The 23,087-nt window shown below is 41.7% G+C and overlaps 1 protein-coding gene across 1 annotated transcript in view; it reads right to left on the reverse strand.

The window, feature by feature from the left end:
- Window positions 1-12: 12 nt before the first annotated feature.
- Window positions 13-23,087, reverse strand: part of LOC132826282 (prolow-density lipoprotein receptor-related protein 1-like) — a 64,103-nt gene continuing 41,028 nt past the window's right edge. Inside the window, exons 30-40 of the mRNA XM_060842063.1 lie at window positions 21,201-21,569; window positions 19,351-19,473; window positions 19,154-19,273; window positions 16,997-17,113; window positions 16,784-16,909; window positions 10,328-10,499; window positions 9,475-9,699; window positions 5,541-5,659; window positions 5,307-5,446; window positions 4,036-4,177; window positions 13-176 (exon numbers count right to left, since the gene is read on the reverse strand). Coding sequence (XP_060698046.1) covers window positions 13-176; window positions 4,036-4,177; window positions 5,307-5,446; window positions 5,541-5,659; window positions 9,475-9,699; window positions 10,328-10,499; window positions 16,784-16,909; window positions 16,997-17,113; window positions 19,154-19,273; window positions 19,351-19,473; window positions 21,201-21,569 — 1,817 coding nt within the window. The remainder of the gene's footprint in view (window positions 177-4,035; window positions 4,178-5,306; window positions 5,447-5,540; window positions 5,660-9,474; window positions 9,700-10,327; window positions 10,500-16,783; window positions 16,910-16,996; window positions 17,114-19,153; window positions 19,274-19,350; window positions 19,474-21,200; window positions 21,570-23,087) is intronic.

Here is a 23,087-nt window from a genome sequence, read left to right on the forward strand (position 1 = left end):
CAATACTTCATTTTACACTGTTCTTATACCTGCTCCACAATGATGTCCATCCTTTAGCAACTCCATTCCAGGTGGACACACACAAGTATATTTGGGACTGTAACTGTTGATTTGAGGAGCTGGTAGACACATGTATTTACATCCCCCATTTGTATTTTCCTTGCACCAGTTCTTGCCTAGGAAGAAAGATTAGTTTAAAAAAATTACTAGAAACAAGTGTCCCAGTAACTCAAAGTATTTAAAGAACCAATGACATGTAATATTGTATGCAAAGTAATGTGGAAAAATTCCAATACACTTTCCTCAGTTCATTCTATACATGACAGAAGTCAGTCAGGAGATGGTCATAAGCAATGGTTTTCATTAGGTTTATTACTAAAGGAAAGCACAGATTAAACCAAACTTCAATGTATTTCACCATGTGCTGGCTAAACCAAGATTTCAACAAGTATCACTATCTACAAGTATGATTCAGCTTTAGTGGAGGCTTGAATAGTTTTCACTTAGATATAACTCCAACGCAGACAAATTTCTACTTCAAAAAAGTGTTGGAAACTACAGTGTATGTATACAAATGGACCAAAGAGCTTTGAAGAACTTGGCTATGTATTAAATACTCAAAAGTAAAAGTCAACCATAAATGTAGCTTGTTTAAATGGCTTTTAAAGAAAAATTTAAATGGCAACTTAATACGGTTCAATCTTTGAGTTATATTAATGGGCAGCATGGTGGGACTCTGGGACCTCAGCATTAGCACGGCTGCATCATAGTACCAGGGACCTGTATTCAATTCCAACCTTGGTGACTGAAGTTTGCATGTTTTCCCTGTGCCTGTGATGGTTTCCACCAGGTGCTCTGGTTTCTGTTGACAAGGATGTGCAGGTTAGGTGGATTAGCCATGTTAAATCACCCATAGCATCCACAGATGTGTAGGCTAGGTGGGTTAACCATAATAAAGTGTAGGGATAAAACTGGGGCTTGGGTCTGGAGGGTCTGTGCAGACTCAGCTTAATGGCCTCTTACTGCTTTATGATTCTGTTGTCAGTTTAGAGTAACAGTTCAAAGCCACAAAATATGGGATTGCTAAAATGTGCCGATGTAATTAGTCAAAACATGAAGAATTAACTTCTATTTTATGCCCTCATGTGCAAAGTTTAGTGAGTAATTCAGTGGGTTCATTACACTTTGGTGGATATATCCACCAGAGTTTGGAACAAAAGTGCACAAAATGTTGGATACAATTTATACTCCGAACATTCACTGGTAAATTTGGGCAAATATTATATTGATGAAACTAGCACAAAGTAGAAATCTCCAGTTAAACTTTGTGGAAAGGATTATGAAATTGGCAAATAGTTACTAAGATAAGGGGCAAGGGTAAATTTAGTGATGGGCATGGAGGGGTTTCTGTTTAAATATTCTCAAAGGTAGAGATCAGATTTTTCAAGTAATGAGATGTAGATTTTCCATTAAGAGATCTAAAGCACACTTAACAGATGAGAATAAAAGATTCTCAATCTTTTAAAAAGATAACCTGATCTGAAATGAATCTTGTGCATAACAGTTTACATTGTTGGCTACATAGAACAGTTGGATCTTCTGTAATCACACCGGCACCACTCCCCACCTCTTCCTCCACTACATCAATGACTGCATTGGCACCACCTTGTGCTCCTGCGAGGAGGTTGAGCAATTTATCAACTTCAACACATTCCATCCTGACCTTAAATTTACTTGGACCATCTGACACCTCCCTCCCCGTCCTGAACCTCTCCATTAATGATGACCGACTTCACTGACTTTTTCCAAACAAACCCACCGACTCCCACAGCTACCTGGATTACACCTCTCCCCACCCTATCTCCTGCAAAAAATGCCAACCCGTATTCCCAATTCCTCCACCTCGGCCACATCTGCTCCCAGGAGGACCATTTCCATCACAATACACCAGATGGCCTTCTTTAGAGACTGCAATTTCCCTTCTCATATGGTTAAAGATGCCCTCCAATGAATCTTGTCCACATCCTGCACCTCTGCCCTCAGACTCCACCCCTCCAACCATAATGACAGAATGCCCCTGGTGCTCACCTTCCACCCTACCAACCTTCATAAACCAAATCATCCACCAACATTTCCATCACCTCCAAAAGACTCACCATCAGGGATGTATTTCCACCCCATCCCTTTCCACCTTCTGCCTACCTGGTCAGGTCCACCCCCACAACCCACCCTGGCACCATCCCCTGCCACTGCAGGGATTGCAAAACCTGCACCCACACCACCTCCCTTCACCTCCATCCAAGGCCCTAAAGGAGCCTCCCACATCCAAAGTTTTACCTGCACATCCACCAATAATCATTTATTGTATCCGTTGCAATCTCCTCTACATTGGGGAGACTGGACACCTCCTTAGAGAACATCTCCAGGACACCTGCATCCGTCAGCCACACTGCCCTGTGGCCCAACATTTCAACTCCCCCCTGCCAGTCTGCCGAAGACATGGAGGTCCTGGGCCTCCTTCACCTCCGTTCCCTCACCAAACACCTCATCTTCTGCCTCGGAACACTTCAACACAGTTTCCTCATTTCCCCTTTCCCCACCTCACCCAGTTCCAAACTTCCAGCTCAGTACTGTCCCCATGACCTGTCCTACCTTTTCCACCTATCCACTCCCCCCTCCCCCTATGACCTATCACCTTCAGCCCCTCCCGCACTTACCTATTGTACTCTATGCTGCCTTTCTCTACCCCCACCCTCTAGCTCATCTCTCCACCTTTCAGGCTCTCGGCCTTTATTCCTGATGAAGGGCTTTTGCCCGAAATGTTGATTTCACTGCTCCTTGGATACTAACTGAACTGCTGTGCTCTTCCAGCACCACTAATCCAGAATCCTTTACATTGTACTTGGATTAGATTTAAAATCTGTTTATTCACAAGGGATAGGGATGAGTGTATTCCAAGAGAATCTGTTTAAGTTGCTGTTAAACTCAAATTGACAGTTGTTCAAGCAGACTAGGACAGCCTGAAGCACTATTTACTTCATCTAAACTGTTAAATGATATTTGTACAAAATTTTAAATTTTATTTTCACATGTACCAAGAGAAAAAAAAGCATTGTTTTGTCTACTACACAGGGAAGTCATACCACAGCCACAAACATCAGGATTAGAACAGAATGCAGAATGTAGTGTTATAGCTAAAAGGTACAGAGAAGGATCAACTCTAATGTGAGAAGTCTGTTTGCAAGTCTGATAACAGCAGGGAAACTGTTCATAAGTTTATTCAAACTTTTGTATCTTCTGCCTGATGGGAGAGAGAGAGTATAATTGGAGTGGGAGAGATCTTGGATTACATCGGCTTCTTTTGAGACAGTGGAAAGTACAGACAGGTCAGTGGAAGGCAGGCTGGTTTGGTGATGGACTGGGCTGCACTGAACTCCTTTCACATCTTGGACAGACAAGTTGCCATTCCAAGCTGTGGTGCATCTGGATGCTTTCCAAGGTGTATCTATAATTGGTAAAAATCATTATGGACACATTTTCCTGAGCTTTGAGGAAGTAGCGATATTGTGCGCTTTCTGGACAGTGGATGGACCAGAATAGATTGGTATTTGTTTGGAGCACCTCAGCCCCATTGATATAGATGGGGGTGTCCTCCACTGCTTCCTGAAGTGGATGACCAGCTTTTGTTTTGCTAAAAAATGGGAGGGAGACAGTGGCATGATGTAAAAGACAACAATAAAATCTCTCCTTCCTATACTCCATCTTATTTAAAGTAGATCCATTATGGTGGGGTCATCAGCAAACTCAAAAGAGAGAGAGTTATGCTGCAATTACACCATTTATGGTAAACTGCTCTTACTGAAAGAGTGAACCATAGGACAATTCAAATAATATCCATTGTTGATTAACCATACTAAACATTGAAACTGTCAACTAGTTTCCATCTTAGCCAGGGAATTTCCAACCAGGAAGGCTACAACCTTGAAACTTTGTTTACTAAGGCTGTTCATTTAAAAAGATTGCTAGATATCCTACCTGATGGCTGTGAGAGCTCATGATAGATGATAACATCCCGAACATCCTGGAGATTGGAGATTAAAGTGATCAGATCCTTTCCTGTATATTTATTTGCTCGATAGATGGTGTTATGCTCCCAGCTAGTCCAGAAAATATGATCCTAAAGAGAACAACCATTTTCACAATTCATACTAGGTGCTAGCTAAGAAGGTCGAGTAGGTTAGGTTTATTTTCATTAGAAAAATAAAAAGGAGATGAGGGGGACCTGATTGAGGTTTATAAAATTAAGGGTAGAGAGAGGGTGGATAGAGACCAGCTTTTTCACATTGAAAGAGTGACCTCTTGTTAGTGAATTCTTCACCCTGGGGAAAAAAGGTGAAAAGTGTAAGGGGATACACCCTGCAAGTACTTCATACAGAGGGTGGAGGATGTCTGGAACACATTGCCAGCTGTTGTAGAGGCAGGCATGGTAGATTCATTTAAGATACGTCTGGATAAATGCATGAGTAGGAGGGGAGCAGAGGGATCCAGATGCTTAGCAATTGACCGAACGGTTTAAGACAGTGGATTTGAATCAGCTCAGGCTTGGAGGGCCGAAGGGCCTGTTCCTGGGCTATATATTGTCATACCAAAAGTCAGTCAAAAGCAATTTCACCCACTGGGAGAATATAACAACCACTATTTGCACTGTAGCAGAGGTTATAGGGTAGAATTACTCAATGGGAAACTGAGTTCAGCAATGGAGTCTATTCAAATTTCTACCAGAAGTTTGATTCGGTCAGAAATGCATCTCGAATGGCAAAGAACTTGACTCCAACTGGGGAAGTCATGTACAGGCTTAACCTCCCACAAATACTACTACACCCACCACATATTCCCACAATTTCAGATTGTCAACATCTAACATTTGTAGAAAATTTTACCCCACCATATTTCACCACTCTACCAATTAAAATAGATGGTTATTGTTTAATGCCCAAGGAAAATAGCTAAGTCTATGAACAGTCAAGAGCTTTAATGTTTTATTTTTTCAAAAAAGTTATGGTCACTTTTGTTGTGCACACTTTACTGACTGCCTTGTGTACAGTCACTTGGGTATTAAGCAGATACAAGTTTATTGAAAATGGATGCATGCAATACAAAGGCTTAGTAGTATTTGTGAAATGGCAATTTTCCCCCAAAAGATCGTAAAATGTCACCTTTTCAAGAGGCAAAGAAAATAAACTGGGATATTTAAATACAGCAGCTTCTCATATGCTGTTTCATAGCTTCACCACGTTAGACCTTACCTCAAACACTGAAACACCATACGGATGAGCAAGAAATTCCATTGAGGAAAGCACAGTTTTTCTATCCTCTCCAGTCACATGTACACTTGACAGAACGTGCAGCTTAGAGTCAACCCAATATAGACGGCTTTGTGTGAGATCTAAGGCAAAGTGAAACTGAATAAAGTCATGCTGCAGGAATTTTGGGGGGGTAAAAACAAAATAACCCAAATCCGTTTTCACAAATCCACTCACCAAGTGTAATGGCACTAGGCCATTCAATGTCTCTGGTAACTAACAACTTACGACCAACACCATTCATTCCTGCTTTTTCGATTACTGCTGGTTCACCCCAGTCTGACCAGTACATGTACCTTTCAAGAACAGATGTTTAAAATTAAACTCAAACTGCATTGTTTTGCATTTACAACATGTTATTTGACTGACAAGAAATACCACTGCTGCTCCATTGTCATTTTTGATGTATTTTTTCCTCAAGGCTTGTTGCTGCAATGCAGTAAAGATGGTAACACCAATTTTAGATTCTTACTATCTAGTATGATATTGGTTAGGTGAAGCTCATTTCAATATTGGAATTCAATCATTTGATACTTCTCTATAGCAAACCCACAACTTTCAATTAAGTAGGCACATTGAATTAAGCATTATTCCAATCCTGCATCTAGCTTAAGTCAATGTTTAAGGGACACAGTGCAAAAAATCCTTCTTCCTACAGTTTCCCTCTCGAAAGCAGCTATGTTATCATGATGGAATTCAGCACACAGGTGAAATCCAAGTCAATACACAAAAAAAAGTGAATGGATCCACAATGCCCATAATTATACATGCAAACCTAGAACATCCAGAACAGTTTCAATGTAGGAGCAAAGCAGCCATGTCAGCGAGAACACAAGAAAATAGCCAACTTCAGCATGCATTCAGATGGTCCTTCAGAAACATTGGTTACTTTCACACTTGCTACTACATGAACTAAGTTTTCCAGGTGTCGGTTGAGGACAGTGGAAAATCAAATCACATATTGGGTACATCGGAGTTTTTTTTTGCAAAGCTCCAGGGTCTGGTTGCCTTCAAAGAGGGTTAGTGTTTAATTGTGGTTTCTTCCATGGAGTGTTTATTATATTTATCAGTTACCACAGGGCCTGAACCCTCTAAATTGTTCTGCTCATTTCCAGGTGAAGAGCAGATTCCTTTTGTCACAAGGACAAATAGGTTTTAGAATAATTTTTTTGAAAAACAAATGTTTTGAATATGCAAAGGTCATTAGGGAACAAAGTAACTACAAGAGGTACTGCATGCTTAATCAGTTCAGTAAATTACTGTTATGGGGAGTGGACAGTCTGGTCACTTTGATACTAGAATCTATCAGACTTCATTATCACAACTGATTTGTAACCAGAAATCTGTAGCCAAAAAATACATTTAACTCCTTCAGGAAAATAAAAACAAGTGTTTTGACTTCCAGTTTGCTGTGACAGAATCCCACTGAAGAAATTTCATCTCATTCCTAAAATGACCTTTGGTTGTATATTCCTGTCAAAGCAACCTTCCTACATCTACCATGTAGAAATTAAAAAATTGGAAGCTTCCATAAGCAACATCCTCCAAACTACTCCCTGTCCCAAGCTCTAGTATGTTTGACACCTGAATTGATCCAATCCCTGGTCATAAAGTCAGTCCCACCATCCCAGGAATCAGCCAGGTAACCCTTTGAAATGGTTATGTTCACCATTTGTGTTGCAGACACTTCGTCCCCTGTCTAGGTGACATCCTCAGTGCTTAGAGGCTCCACAGAAGCGCTTGTGATCTTTTCTCAGGCATTTATAGTGGTGTGTCTCTGCCACTTCCAGTTGTCAGTTCCAGCTGTCCACTGCAGTGGCCGGTATAGTGGGTCCAGGTCAATGTTCTTATTGATTCTGGGGATAAGTGCCATGCTTCTAGGAATTCCCTGGCTGTTCTGTTTGGCTCATCCTATAATAGTGTTGTCCCAGTCAAACTCTGGTTGCTTGTCATCTGAGTGTGTGGCTACTAAGAATAGCTGGTCATGTAATGGTGGCTAGTTGGTGTTCATGGATGCGGATTGTTAGCTGTCTTCCTGTTTGTCCTATGTAGTGTTTTGTGCAGTCCTTGCATGGGATTTTGTACACACTGATTTTGCTCATGCTGAGTATCAGGTCTTTTGTCCTGGTGAGTTGTCAGAGAGTGGCTGTTGGTTTGTGCTATTATGAGTCCTAGTGGTCGTAGTAATCTGGCTGTCAGTTCAGAAATGTTCTTGATGTATGGTAGTGTGGCTAGTCCTTTGGATTGTGGCATGTCCTCGTTCCGTTGTCTTTCCCTTAGGCATCTGTTGATGAAATTACAGGGCTATCCTTAGTAGCCACACATGCTGATGACGAGCGACACGAGTTCAACTGGGATAATGCTATTATAGGACAAGCCAAAACAGAACAGCCAGGGAATTCCTAGAGGCATGGCACTCATCCAGATTCAAACAATAAGTACATCAACCTGGACCCAATATACCGGCCACTGCAGCAGAAGGCTGGAACAAACCACTATAAATGCCAGAGGAAAGATCACAGAAGCGCTTCACAGGAGGCTCCCAAGCACTGAGGAGGTCACCTAGACAGGGGACAGAACGTCTGCAACACATTTCCAGCTCGGTGAACAGAACCACAACAACAGGCACTTCTCAAACCTTGAACCCTTTGAAACTCTTCCGTAGCCAGGGCATCCTTCCTCAGGTAAGGAGACCAAAAACCTATTCAATAGTCCAGGTGTGGGCTTACCAAGGTCTGGTACATTGGCAGCAAGACATCCCTGCACCTGTACACTAGGCCTCTCACTATGAAGGCCCAACATTGCATTTGTCTTCACTTATGCACCTGCCTGTTGACTCCCAGTAACTAGCACAAAGGGATACCAGTCTCATTGCACCATTCCCTTCCAATTTACCAAAAATCTTTAAGTCATTGCTGTTATCAGATGACCTTTGACATTCAATTCAGAAGCAACTTGCCAGAAGGCATGACTTCCTGTTTAGTCAAAGTGCATAACCTTACATTTATCCACATTATATTGCATGTCAGTTGTTTGCCTACAAGTCAGTTTCCCTGCTTGCTTCCTTCTGCTCAAGCTATCACCTCCCCCAAGGCTCGAGGGGGTTGTACAGGTTATGGAAGGCTCTTCTGGAGTACTGTCCAGTCCTGGTCACCCTGTTATAGAAAAGGGCATTAGCTAGAGGGGGTTTAAAAGGGATTTACCAAAACATTGCAAGGAATGAAGGTGGAGTTCTAAAGGAGGCTGGGGCTTCCCAGCCTTCATCCCAGAATGAGGGAGGTTGAGGGGTGACCTTTACACAAGTTTACAAAATGAACATTAACTGTCTAGAATGGTTGTTGCCTTTTTCCTAATATGGGAGTTTCAATACTAACAAGCATATTTTCAAGGTGAGGAGTTTAAGACAGGAGGGACAGTTTTTTCTTTTAGAAAACCTGAGGGTGGTTCATATGTGGAATGGACTTCCAGAGAAAGTGGATGCAGAGACAGTTACAACATTTAACAGACACTTGGACAGGTCTAATGACTGGTAAAGATTGGGAGGGATATGGGCCAGGAGCAACAGGTGGAACTAGTTTAGGTCAGGATTATGCTCAGCATGGAATGGTTAGACTGAAGGGTCTATTTCTGCACTGACTCTACACCACTAGTTTTTAAAAGATTCAAATTTTTCAAAGATAGCAAAAATTTGAAGGAATTGTTTTTGGCTGAATCAAGCACCATCCAATTGGTCAGGTTCTTTCACTTCTAATTGCAAGATCGTACAAAGCATGGAGATTTGGGATGTCTAATGATTTGCTCCACCCTCCAAATCATAAGAAACCTTCAGGAATAGATTTAGGCACAATTGACAACCCCAGCTATAGTGGTGAGATAGCCTGAAAAAATTATAGAAATAAATTTGAAGTAAATATCAGGAAAAAACCTCCAGATCAAAAAACTACAAAGTGAAAGCAAAATAAATTTGTTAATACCAAATGCAAACTATGCACATTTGACATTTTGGTAAGTGATCTAAAACCTATCAAATCATGCTTTAATTTGGACTAAACCAAAGTGCATTTTGAATAGGCTACTGGTGTTCTATTCCATTTTAATAGAAAGTTCATACCCCAGCAGAGGATCAACTACGACAGAAGCTGGTTCTCTCAAGTTGCTGTCAAAGAGCGTTTTCCTTCGGATTCCATCAAAGCTTGTAACAGAAATGGTCCGAGCACCCATATCAGTCCAGTAGATGTTGTTGTAGATCCAGTCAACAGCGATGCCTACATGAGTTCTTACATTATTAACAATCCTGGAAATAGTAGCATTGCCAGTTTGTTCATCTATTGGCATACTGTGGAAATATTAAGATGGTTAGAATTAGTTCATTTTAGCCTTCAATAACTTTACCCTTGGTCAAGAGTTTTGTTCACAAATACAGGAGAAAAGGTCAGCAAGTGATTCTGATTTACTGGTAGTGTCCAAATCATTATGTAGACTACAGCATTACCAAGTACTGAAATACAATACATTAAAAAACTGCTTGAAGCACCTTTTATATTAAGCCATTGAATATTGCTTAGAGATTACATTTATGACCAGAGAAAGATTTTAAATTCACTTGCTAAACAAAGTGTTCTCATTTAATACAATTAAAAAATTAGAATAACTATTCAGTGACAAAAATATTACAAGATGGAGGTATTGTGAAAGCATTTTGCCCAATTTAATCTAAAAAAGCTAGTTAGACAATATACTGGATCAATTTCAAAGATTGACAAAAGGAGGATTTAAATTAAAAAATTAAAGTTAGATATTGGAAATGTGAAGCAAATTGCGAGAGAAAATCCAGTCCAGATGCATCAGAGAAGCAGCAATTAAACATTGAAGGGTCACTTGACTCACTTTCCTCCCCCCCCCCCCCCCCATTGCCAGCTGTGCTGGGTTTCTCCAGCAAGTACATTGCTGAAAATGTAAGTTACCTGAAAATTGCCCGCTCTCCCAGGTCAGCCCAGAAGATCATCTGCTGAGAGACATCAGTATCCAGTGCTACAGCATTTCTCAGCTGTGCAACCAACTGCCTGTACTCTTTGTGGTACAACCCCAGTTTTCTGATGTCATGACGATTAGTGAAGATTAAATATGGCTCCTTGCCTATTAGAAGTAATAGATCAATAGAACAGCATTTTTAAAGATAGATTAAAGCTGCTTTTGTCAGTTTCCCCAAGGTATTTAAATGCCCATGGAAAAGTAACTTTGGTAAAAATTAGTGGCCCTGTTAAATCAACCCATTAACTCAGCATTTGGCTGCTCCTGTATAGCACAAAACCTCATCTGTCTCAACACATTTTCACCCAAGACCTGTACAGTACATTGAAAATGGAGTCACAAGTGGACAGGATGGTGAATGCAGCATTTGGCACACTTTCCTTCATTTAACAGAGCACATGAGTATAGGGAGTTGGATACCATGTTCTAACAGAGGACATTAGTGAGGCCTCTTTCAAAATACTGTGTACAATTCTGGTCACCATTGAATGGTGAGGATGTTGGTAAACTTGAGGGTGCAGAAAAAAATCTGCAACAATGTTGGTCAGGGCTGAAGTGTTGGGTTACACAGAGGCTGGGGTAAGTGTCTCATAGACATTGATGGCTACCTCCAATGTGTATCAAAAAAGGAACATCAGTATAGACAGGAGGGAAGACCAGCAAGAACCACAAAACCTTGGAAATTCATGGTATTTCCCTACATGGTGAGGAACAAAAACTGTTGACACCAAAGCCATTACAAGTGTATTAGGATCATTGGGATGAGTGGGTATGCACTGTACTTATTCTAAACAATGGCTCCAGGAAGGGAGGGATTCTCAACTGTCACCAATTATACATTGCCCTCCATGCCTAATTAAAAAGGCTATACTATATCAGGACTGCTGCTTCAAAAGGTTGTATTATATTGCCTGTTGGTTAACAGTAGAGTGGTGCTGGAAGAGCACAGCAGGTCAGGCAGCAGAGCAGTAGGAGAATCAAGGTTTCAGACATGGGTCCTTCATCAGGAATGAGGCTTGTGGTTTGGGGTGGAGATATAAATAGGAGGAAGGTAGCTGAGAAAGCAACTTTTTGCTGTGGCAGGGAATGGGGTGTGGACCTGATGGAGTTGGAGAGAGAACGGTCTTTCCAGAATGCTGATAGGGCTGGGAAGGGAAAGATATCTGTTGGTAGGATCTGTTTGGAAGTGACAGAGGATGATGCGTTGCATGTGGATGTTTGTGAGGTGAAACATGAGAACAGGTGGGGAGGCTCTGTCCTTGTTGCATTGGGAGGGGTGGGGTTCAAGGGTGATGGTACATGAAATGGAGAGGTGCTGGAGGACATTGTCAACCATGTGGGAACAGAAGTTGTGATCATGGAAGAAGGTGGCCATTGGGACTTGGAGGTAGAATTGGTCATCCTGGGAGGAGATGGAGGAATTGGGAATAAGGGATTTTAAAAAGAAAACAAGGTGGGGTGGGTGGAGGTGTAGTCTACATAACTGTAGAGGCTGGTGGGCTTGTAGCATGTCTGTGGTTAGTCGGTCACCGGAGATTGAGATGTCCAGGAAGGGGAAGATTTCCAAGGTGGTCCAGGTGAATTTGAAGTTGGGGTGGAAAAAGTGTTAGTAAAGTTGACGAACTGCTCAATCTCATGGGTGCACAAGGCTGTGCTGATACAGTCCTCAATGTAATGGAGGAACAGGTGTTGGCGGGGGGGGGGGGGGGAGCAAATGGTGGTGCTGCTGCTGGTGTAGCTGCAGGAGATGGACTATTCCACATTGACAAACAGGCAGACATAGCTGGCTCCCATGGCTACCCCTTTGGTTTGGAGAAAGTGGGAGGATTGGAAGGGGAAGTTGTTGAGGGTGAGGACCATTTCAGCCAGGCAGATTGGGTATTGATGGAAGGGTACTGGTTGGAATGGAGAGAGGGGAAGAAATGGAGTGCTTGAGACCTTTGTGGCAGATCGAAGTGTCCAGGGACTGGATGTTCCTGGTGAAGGGGTGGTGCTGGGAGCCAGTAAAGTGAAAATCTTTCATGTGAAGGGCATGATGGTGTCAGGAACATAGGTGGGGAGTTCCTGGACTGAGAGGGACAGGACACAGTGTCAAGGTAGGGAGACACTAGTTTGGTGGGACAGGCACTGGGCAAGACAGGAGTCAACTGGGAAAAATCAGGTTTGTGAATCTTAGGAAGTATAATTGGTGCCTGGAGGAATGACTCATTCTGCCTTAGGACCCTGCAAACAATAAATGTGGATTTCAACAGCTTCCTCATTTTCCCCTCCCCCAATATTATCCCAGCTCCAAGCCTCCAACTCCACACCATCCTCCAGACCTGTTCATCACTCCCCTTTAACCTTCTCCCTCACCCTAAAGCCACCTTCCATTTCTCAGCCCTGACAAGCCTCATTTCTGAAGAGCTTATGCCTAAAACATCAATTCTCCTGCTCTGTGAATGTTGCCTGACCTGCTGTGCTTTTTCAACACCGCACTTGGATCTCCAGCATCTGTTAGTTAACTGATCAGAACTTGAAGTTGAAGCAAAATGAGCCATTAGTTTAGCCTAAAAATCCTCAGAGTGCAAAATGAAGTGAAGCAAGCTCCAGTTTAGTAGCTTGTGGCTATTCTCTGGAAGTTGTGGGAAAGCACTCAAGGCATATTGATTCATTAGGTTCTCTTGGTACTAAAAAGGATTGCCTAAAAACTGAATTCCATTAACCTGCACCATCCAAGAGCCTGCAGAAAACAAGCTGATCAGCAAAAAGAGCTTAGAAAGTACTAAATTTCCATTCCGAGGAAACAAATGCCACTGAAATAATTTAATGCTTTTTGAGCAAAGGGTAACTTTTGAATTCAAGTCTTATCTCCTATTTGGAGATCCCAGGTCTTGATCAAGTTCTGTTGAAAATCAACTGCAATTTAGGTTGTTTAAAATAGACAAGCATGAAGTTGGAATGAAAACAGCATTGATAATTTAAAACAAGCCAAAAACAAACATGCCACCAGGAGCTCAGCACAGTTTTAAATAGAGATTCACAAGCAAATATGCTAGCTCTCAAAAGCAAAATGCTTGTGATTGGTATAGATTGCCTGCGGTCAGTGCATGAACAGGGTTTAGGTGATTAGTTACTGCCCTCCAGTGGCTGTTTGATGGCTTAAAAAACTTCTTCCCTAAAAATGACCAAAATAAAAAAAGAGTATTTCTTTCCTTTGATCCATTAGATTGCCAAAAGGGAACGTTCAGAGATCAGCTAACCCCTTGCCCACTCGACATGACCATTTAAAATTTCAAAGGATCAGCTACTAGACTGGGGTGGTAATGGCTTTCAAAGATTTAAACAAATTAAATCCGGAGTTTCCACGTAGAGGAAATTGTAAACATTATATTGGAGTGTGAGACAGGTCAGATGACAGATCTAAATTCTTCAGATTATGGAAATCTGATATTCAAAATGAATAAATTCTAGTCAAAATAGGATGAGAGTTTGGTTTAAATTTGAAAGGTCAAGCTGAAACAATGGTTTCCCAAAGCTAGTGGGAGTGTCTTAGCCCAAACTATGCATGTTTCATTACTGACAATTTCAGTGGTTGTGGTGTTACAAAGATGCCCTCTATCATTAACAGATTCTTGGCAGAGATTGTGGTTTGATATCTTGCTGTATTTTTACACTGGAGCAGGGAGAGAGAGAGAGAAAACCAGTCTGCTTTCAGCATCAAGTCAGTGACTAAAAATAAACATCTTAAATGTAATGTCATACATTTGATAGTTCTTTGCAGGCTTTTCAAGTGAAAGAATTGTAATGGACCCAAGTGCAGATTAATAGGGTAATTACACACTGCTGAGGGGAATAGAACATTGTCCTTTAAAAGCTGGGTCAGATCCCTGCTGCTCTTTGTGCATTCACTAGTGAGCTGAACGGTGGTCTCGGCACCTTCAGAATGAGCCTCGAGCAATACAGCAAAGGGCTAAAGGGCCTGTTCAATGTTGTGCCACCCTGTGAAATAATTCAAGCCAATCCACCTACACTTTCCAGTCATCCATATGCTTATCCAAGGACAAAGATGATCAGGAGGATTAGATGGGGTAGACAGTGAAAGTCTTTTTTCCTAAGATGACATCAGCTTGTATGAGGGGGCATAACTACAAATTGAAGGGTGATAGATTTAAGACAGATGTCCGAGGCAGGTTCTTTACCCAGAGAGTGGCAAGATGTGGAATGCCCTACCTGCCAATGTAGTTAACTCAACCACATTAGGGAGATTTAAACAATCTTTGGATAAGTGCATGGATGATGGTAGGATAGTGTAGGGGGGAGAAACAAGCTGAGAATAGTTCACAGGCTGGTGCAACAGAGGGCTGAAGGGCTGTTCTGCACATGTTCTATGACTGTTTAAATGCCCCTAATGTGGGAAGGTTAGCCACATTGACAGGCAGAGCATTCCACACCCTCACTACTCTGCATAAAGAACCTGCCTCTGACATCTGGCTTAAATCAATCACCCCTCAATTTGTAGCTATTCCCTTGTACAAGCCAACATCCTACCAAACAAAAAAGGACTCACTGTCCACTATCTAATCCTCTGATCATCTTGGATGTTTCTTAAATCTCCTTAGCTTTCTTTCCAAAGGAGAACAGACCAAAGTCCCTCAGCCTTTCCTCATAAGGCGTTCCTTCCAGACCAACATCCTGGTAAAGTCTCCTCTACACCTTTTCAAGGCGTCCATATCCTTCCTGTAATGGGGTGACCAGAACTGTACACAACAGCATGACATAACAGCTCTGGAACTCAAACCCTTGACCAATGAAACCTAACACTATGCCTTCCTAACAGTACTATCAACCAGGGATGTACATGGACACCAAGATCCCTCTGCACATCCACACTACCAAGAACCTTTTTATTGACCTAGTATTCTGCCTTCCTGTTATTCTTCCCAAAGTGAATCACCTCTTATCTGCATTCAACTCCATTTACCACCTCAGCCCAATTCTGTAGTTTATCCATACCCCTTGCAATATTGCTCAACTGTTCACCACTTTAGTGTCATCTGCAAACTTACAACCCATCCACGTCATTTTTATAAAGTGACAAGCAGCAGCGATCCCAAACAGATTCTTGTGGCACACCATTAGTAACTGGACTCCAGGCCGAATATTTTCCATCACCACTTGCTGCCTTCTTAGAAAGGTAGTTTCAAATCCAAACAGCTAGCTTACCCTCAATCCCATGCCTCTGCATTTTTCTCCAATAGCCTACCATGTGAAACCTTATCAAGGGGCTTTACTGAAGTTCATGCATACCATGTCAACTATCCTACCCTCATCCACATGCTTGATCACCTTCTCAAAAATAGTTCGAGACATGACCTGCTCTTGACCAAGCCATGTTGGCTATCTATCTATCTCCAATCAAATTGTTGCTTGCAAGATCATGAATTTTTATAATCTTTTCCAAAAACTCTTCCTACAGCAGACAAGGCTCACTGGTCTATAATTACTGGGTCATCTCTACTGCCCCTGTTTAAAAAAAGGACATTTGTAATCCTCCAGTCCTCTAGTACTAAACCTGTAGACAATGACAACTCAAAAGATCAAAGCCAAAAGGCTCTAACACCACCTCCCTAGCTTCCCAGAGAATCCTCAGATAAGTTCTGAGCTGGATGGGATTTAACTACTTTCACACCTAGAATTAACATCTTCTTAACCTCAATCCTTTCTAGTCTAAGAACTTGTAGAGAAGACTGAGATACAATATACAATAATCTCTTTTTCCTAAGGGAAAAAAAAAGTGAAATATTCATTTAGCTCCTCTCCAATCTCCACAGGTTCCACAACTTCTCACTTGTCTTTGACTGCCTATTCCTACCAGAATCATCCTTTTATTCCTCATACTCAAAGTTTAGGGTTCTCCTTTATTCTACCTGCTAAAGACTGCTCATGTCCCTTCCTTGCTGTGGAGAAAGTAAGGATTGTCCAGCTTTCCCTAGACTAGAAAGTAGTCTCACTTACTGGAGTAAGTATTATCAAACCACTTCACTCCAGCACAAACATGGGTGAAGTTTCCTTGTGATGGTTAGTTGAAGTATATGGGTGATGGACCAATCTGTCTATCATGCACAAGGCATTGGACATGATCAAAAGCTGAGACACAACATGGACCAATGAAACTTCTTGGGCAAAGTTGAACCCCAAGTTGGGAAACGGGTGGATGGGCACGTGGGAGCTTTCCTGAAAAGAGCATTTCTGTTCAGTTCAATGACTAAATTGAGTGACACTCAGGTGCAAGAAACTTTTTTTTTTAAAATCAAGTCCCTTAAACACATTCAAATTGTATTAAAATGAGGCTAAAGCAGCACATTACCAAGACAGACCCAATACTCTTGTTTGGGCTAGATACTTGCCTACAGCCTTGCAAACTCCACTAGCTGGGTCCATGAGATAGCCAGTGTGACACTTGCACATATAGCTTCCTTCTAAATTGATGCAGGTTTGACTGCAGGTCCCAACATTTTTGCATTCATCAATATCTGCAAATAAAAGCACCAATATCCCTTTAAATGTTATAGAATAAGTCACCATGTCCTTCTAGAATAGAGTTTAACAAACAAGCTTACCTTCACAGTTTTTATCAGTTAATTTGAAGCCAGCAGGACAATCACATTCATAACCAATCATCAGATCCTTACAAAGGTGAGAACAGCCACCATTGTCTTCCAAGCATTCATTCACATCTGGGAGGAAAGAACTTAGACTTTAGCCCTCATCTAAAATAGATGTTTGATTTGAATGAGCTGAGGTTTGACCATTAAATTACAAAAACTAAGCTGACATTTTGCATTACTGAGCTAAACTATTGTAATGAAAACAGTTAAGATCTATTTAGATTTTTCAAATTCAACCCAACCAGACAAGTTTGACAACTGAAGCTGGTAGGACCAGATACTGGGCTCAAGGTTGGAGTATTCGACTACATTTTTATCCTAAAGGAAATGCCCCAAGTCAACACAGGGCTGATTAGAGTTGAAATGTTTTAGATTATGAATCTAGTAACTAAAAACAGATGAGGATAGGGGAAAGAGATCAATATGAGATTAACTAGTGATTCCTATCCTAGTAGGTCCTTTTAGCACACTGACATCTGTGCTTCTGTGTAGAAGTGGAATGCTATTTACACCAACAGGACAGAGTCCTTTAAAAAAAAAAGGGACTGGAATTCTGCTGAAACCACAATGGAGTAGACTGCTATCACCTAGTCCTGTTGTACTTACTCTTCCAGGTCTCCTTTAAAAAGTTATTTCCAAGTCAGGTCATGTTTGATTTTGCAAAGAAAAAGCAAATCTGTGAAGCATCTGCACTGGGGTGTCTGGCAGATTGTGGTACTTCTAGCCTAGGGTCATTTCCCAGAAGCCTACACAATGTCTTGTTGATACCCTTCAAATGGAGTGCAATGAAACTTCACAATATTGGAAGTCTTTCAAAAACGCAATTCAATACAAATTTGCAAGTCAGAAAGTACGTAATCATATTGATGAAAGCTTCATGTTTGTCTTGCAGTCAAGCTGGGCCTGAGAAAATGCAAGATTGATGTGAGCAATATTTTGTACTACTGAAAAAGTATAAGTTGGTTGGAAAATTGACTGATTTCATGTTTCAATCTCCTATTTGGAAAAAAAAAAGGAGCTATCTCCCATATTCCTCAACAGGTGTTCCATGTTACACAATCCATGTTAGCTTCAAGAAAGCCAGAGTGGACCACATAGCTCATGTCCAACGGACGAAGTACATACAGCATGCAGCCTGGCTTCTAGACCATCTCGGCTGAACTCCAACGTCCCTTGGTCTGTGACATAGCCAGTGCTTGCAAGACTCAAATCACGTTAAGTGTTAGTTATGGCTTTGCAGCTAGACAGCATTAACTGAACAATTTAGGTCACAAAGTTTAGAAGAAATTACAATCTGCCAGGCCAGTATCATAGCTCACTTATACTTGTTTAAAGCTAGACAAGCACATACAGGAGGCAAAGGGAGGGAAGACTGCAAATGCTGGAGATCCGAGATGTGCTGGAAAAGCACAGCAGGTCAGGCAGCAGGAAAAGAGAAGTTTTTGGCTTTTGCCCAAAACGTCAATTTTCCTGACCTGCTGTGCTTTTCCAGCACGACTCAGATCTTGATTCATGTGCACTGACCAGGTTCAAGGAAGATGGGGTGGGGGAGGGGAGGGGGGAGGTGTCGCACTGAAAGGAAACAATACTTCCTTGCTACATTTACCCTGGCACCACCTCAAACCAGTTGATTTGCCTGTCAGCCCCCTTCTCATGGGGTGTTCCTTTGAAATGAAAGCATTGATCAGTTCTGGTATACAAGATGAAAGCTTTATCTAAGTTAGAGTTTTGTTTGACTACATGACAATCCAAAAAAAGGTCAACCTAGTTTCTGGCAAATATTCTGATCAGTATATGGCTTTTCATAATTACATCTTCATTAGAAAAATGATTTTAAAACAAACAAGCATTCTGTCAGTGTGCAAAACACTACTGGTTCAAGGGAAGTTTGAAAACCAATATACCAGGACTTTAAAAAAGGTTAGGTGTTTGCAATTTAGTTCTAGTCCCACTATTTGCAAGGGATGAGTTTAAGGAAAACCCAAAATGTGGTAGACCTGGAAAACTGGAAGTTTTTCCCCTTTAAAACAGTACCACTTCAAAATACATCTTGCACAGGCAATCAATCTTAAACTAGATAAGCAGAGGGCAAGACTGATCAATACTTACTACATTTGGATGGTTCATCACTCCAATCTCTGCAGTCATGATGCTGGTCACAAACCTTACTGACATTTATACATTCACCACTGCCACATTTAAATTCAGTGACTCCTGTACACTCTGTAGCTGCAGATGGAAAAAATGAAAATTTTGTAATTTAGAACTTCAGATGATAGGTCATTCCAGTAATACTGAGCATTTACCATTTTGGCAGCCAAATTCATCACTGGCATCAAGACAATCTTTAAGTCCATCACATTTTCGGTCATTAAGGACACAAGCACCATCACTGCATCTGAAGTGATCTGGCCTACATGTGTAGAGAGCTGAAAAAGTTAGAACAGTATATATAGTTTTAAAAATAGAATGGAATACTAAAAGCACACAGTTAACAGTAACGACAGCTCTGCTTCATTTTGAAAGTCTAGTTTCTGGACTTCAGATCAGATTTACAATCTCACCTAGATTTTAAAAAAAAACGGTCCAAACCTCCAGTACCTCTTGCTGCAAGAACTCCCATGTTAAAGAATTTAATCATGAGCAACAAGAAATGGCAGAAAGTTAGTAATGTGCAAAGCTCAGTGATGTGCTTTGGTGATCTATAATCACCATTGAGAGAACAATAGGCAGTTTCAGTGGTCTTAAAAACTAGTTTGAGTTTAAAGTTCTGCTTTAAATTTTTGTTCAATGAACTGGGGGATAAGATGGATAGGTATTGTAATAAGTTATACTCCCTGGGGATCTATACTTTGTTAAAAATGTAATGCCCTAAAATGAGTGGAAAGTTTTACCAGGTTTTAGGCATAATTTGCTGATGGGCGCAGTAAGTTAATGGATTCTAAATCCAGCAGATGGAAAACAAACCAAATCATCCGACATTTCTGCCACCTCCAAAAAAATCCCACCACCAGGGATATTTCCCTCCCCACCCCTTTCTGCCTTCTGCAAAGACTGTTCCCTCTGACTACCTGGTCAGGTCCACACCCCCCTACAACCCACCCTCCCATCCTGGCACCTTCCCCTGCAGGAACTGTAAAACCTGCACCCACACCTCCTCCCTCACCTCCATCCAAGGCCCTAAAGGAGCTTTCCACATCCCAGTTTTACCTGCACATCCACGATAATTTATTGTACCAGTTGCTCCCGATGTGGTCTCCTCTACATTGGGGAGACTGGACACCTCCTACCAGAGCGCTTTAGGGAATATCATCCACAATGCCCCATCGCCCAACATTTCAACTCCCCTTCCCACTCTGCCAAGGACATGGAGGTCCTGGGCCTCCTTCACCGCTGCTCCCTCACCACCAGACGCCTGGAGGAAGAACACCTCATCTTCCACCTCGGAACACTTCAACCCCAGGGCAATGTGGACTTCAACAGTTTCCTCATTTCCCCTTTCCCCACCTCACCCTAGTTCCAAGCTTCCAGCTCAGCACCGTCCCCATGACTTGTCCGGACTTGTCCTACCTGTCTATCTCCTCTTCCACCTAACCACTCCACCCTCTCCTCCCTGACCTATCACCTTCATCCCCTCCCCCACTCACCCATTGTACTCTATGCCACTTTCTCCACACCCCCACCCTCCTCTAGCTTATCTCTCCACACTTCAGGCTCTCTGCCTTCATTCCTGAAGGGCTTTTGTCCAAAACATCAATTTCGCTGCACCTTGGATGCTGCCTGAACTGCTGTGCTCTTTCAGCATCACTGATCCAGAATCTGGTTTCCAGCATCTGCAGTCATTGCTTTTACCTCCACAACCACAAATAGCTCACTGTAAAATGGTGAATGAAGTTACCTACAAAAACTGGCCTGAAAGCAATAGCCTCTGGAGCAATGGAAAAGGAGGAACTACTTAGTAACAGTCTCAAGGCAGAGATCAAATGGTGATAAAAAAAGATGTCAAGATACTTCTGTCAAGCAGTTATTTGATTAGTATCTCAGGTCACCAAGTTAGTAAATCTTGGTGATCATCACTTATTCCCACCACCTGCCCCAAAGTTACAGCACAATAGGACAAGAGAGTTGTCCATGCAGATGAGATTGGAGTACTCACAACAGTTGACTTCATCACTTCCATCTTTGCAGTCAATGTCACCATCACAGTACCACCGACTATGGATACATTCACCTGAGCCACACTGAATTGTATGGGGAGGACAGGTCATTGGAGGATGGATATGTCCACAGTGGTCTGGTGATTCATCAGATTGGTCAGCACAATCAGCATTTGTATCACACACCCAACTCCAGGGAATGCATTCTGAACTATTGCAGTGAAATTCATGTGGGCCACAGGAAGTTGGTGCACAGTCTTTCTCATCACTTCCATCACCACAGTCATCTGCACCATTGCAGACAAATGTCATTGAAACACATCTACCAGTGGAGCAGGTAAATTCAGTTAGATCACAAGTAACAGAACCTGGAAAAAAACAAAATGGTTCAGATTGCTTCAACTGGACTAAATTTTAACTAGATAAATCTATTGGAAGGACACTTGATTGAATACTCATGGAAACATTACATTGCTGACTAAGGCTGCTTAAATAGTATATACACATGTACATTCACTACCTTGGAATTTTAGTTTGATTAGCAAAGTTAGATTTACAGTATTTGCCTCAATTTCAAAAACTATTTGAAATGATAGAGCCAGCAATTAAAAAAAACAGCTGAGCAGTCAATTCTCTGGTTTATTTTGTGCTCCCATTCCAAAGGGATCAGAATTGACCCAAGGTTGATGGATGCTTCAGCAAGCCAGATTTAAAAGTCCATTTGTCCTATAAAGTTAGAAAAGTGAGAATTCACATTCCCTTTCCATCTCTAAGTAAATAAAATTTGGATGGACATAGGAGGTATACTAAGTCTGCAAATGACACCAAAATTGGAGGAGGTTACCTCAGTACAATGATATCTTTATCAAATAGACCAGGTATTAGTGGATAAAATTCAGTTTTGACAAATTTGAGGTGCTGCATTTCGGAAAGACAAAAATCAGAGCAGGACTTGTACACTTAATGATAAGCCCCTGGGGAAAGTGTTGCTGAAAAACAAAGCCCTTGGATGCAGGTTCATTGTTCCTTGAAAATAGTGACAGGTAGATAGGATAGTGAATGTGTTTAGTATGCTTTCTTATAGTGGATGCTCTGGCCAATAAAGGAGTTGAGGGGTCATGTTATGGCTGTACAGGACATCAGTTCAGCCACTGTAGTGCGTGAAATTCCAGTCTCCTGCCTATCAAAAAGGATGTGAAACTTCAAAGGGTTCAGAAAAGATTTACCAGGATGTAGCCAGGTTTGGAGGATTTGAACTAAAGGAGAAACTGAATAGGCTGGGGCTATTTTCCCTGGAGCAAAACCAGAGGGGTGACTGTAGAGGTTTATAAAATTAGGGGCATGGAAGGAGTAAAATAGACACCTAGGGGGGTGGGCTTGGAGGAGAGGGGGAGGTCAGAACTAGAGGGCATAGGTTTTAGATTGGGGAAGATAAACAACTTAAGTTAAGTTTTTCCATGTAGAGGTGGCACATGTATGGAATGAGCTGCCAGGAGGAAGTGGAGAGGCTGGTACAAACATTTCTTAAAAATTTGTGAATAGGAAGGGTTGAAGGATATGGGCCAAGTGGGATCAGATTAGGATATATGGTGGATATTGAAGAGTTGGACCCAAGAGTCTGTTTCTGTGTTGTACATTTATAAATGATCAAGTACTTTCCAGCTTTTACAAAGCAATGAATGCAACCAGCTTGTATAAATCCTTTACTTTCACTGCTGTCTCCCAGGCCCTGTTACATTTCAGCTTTCCAAAAATTTGACCACACCTGGAGCACCAAGATTCGAGCCCCACACCAGGACATTAGCCAGGGAGAAAATCGTGTAGTTTCATCAGAATGATACCTAGACTTCAGCAACTAAATTGCTAGATTAAAATCTAGCGTTTGT

Source organism: Hemiscyllium ocellatum, chromosome 2 (assembly GCF_020745735.1).
Source record: "Hemiscyllium ocellatum isolate sHemOce1 chromosome 2, sHemOce1.pat.X.cur, whole genome shotgun sequence".
Lineage (NCBI taxonomy): Eukaryota > Metazoa > Chordata > Chondrichthyes > Orectolobiformes > Hemiscylliidae > Hemiscyllium > Hemiscyllium ocellatum.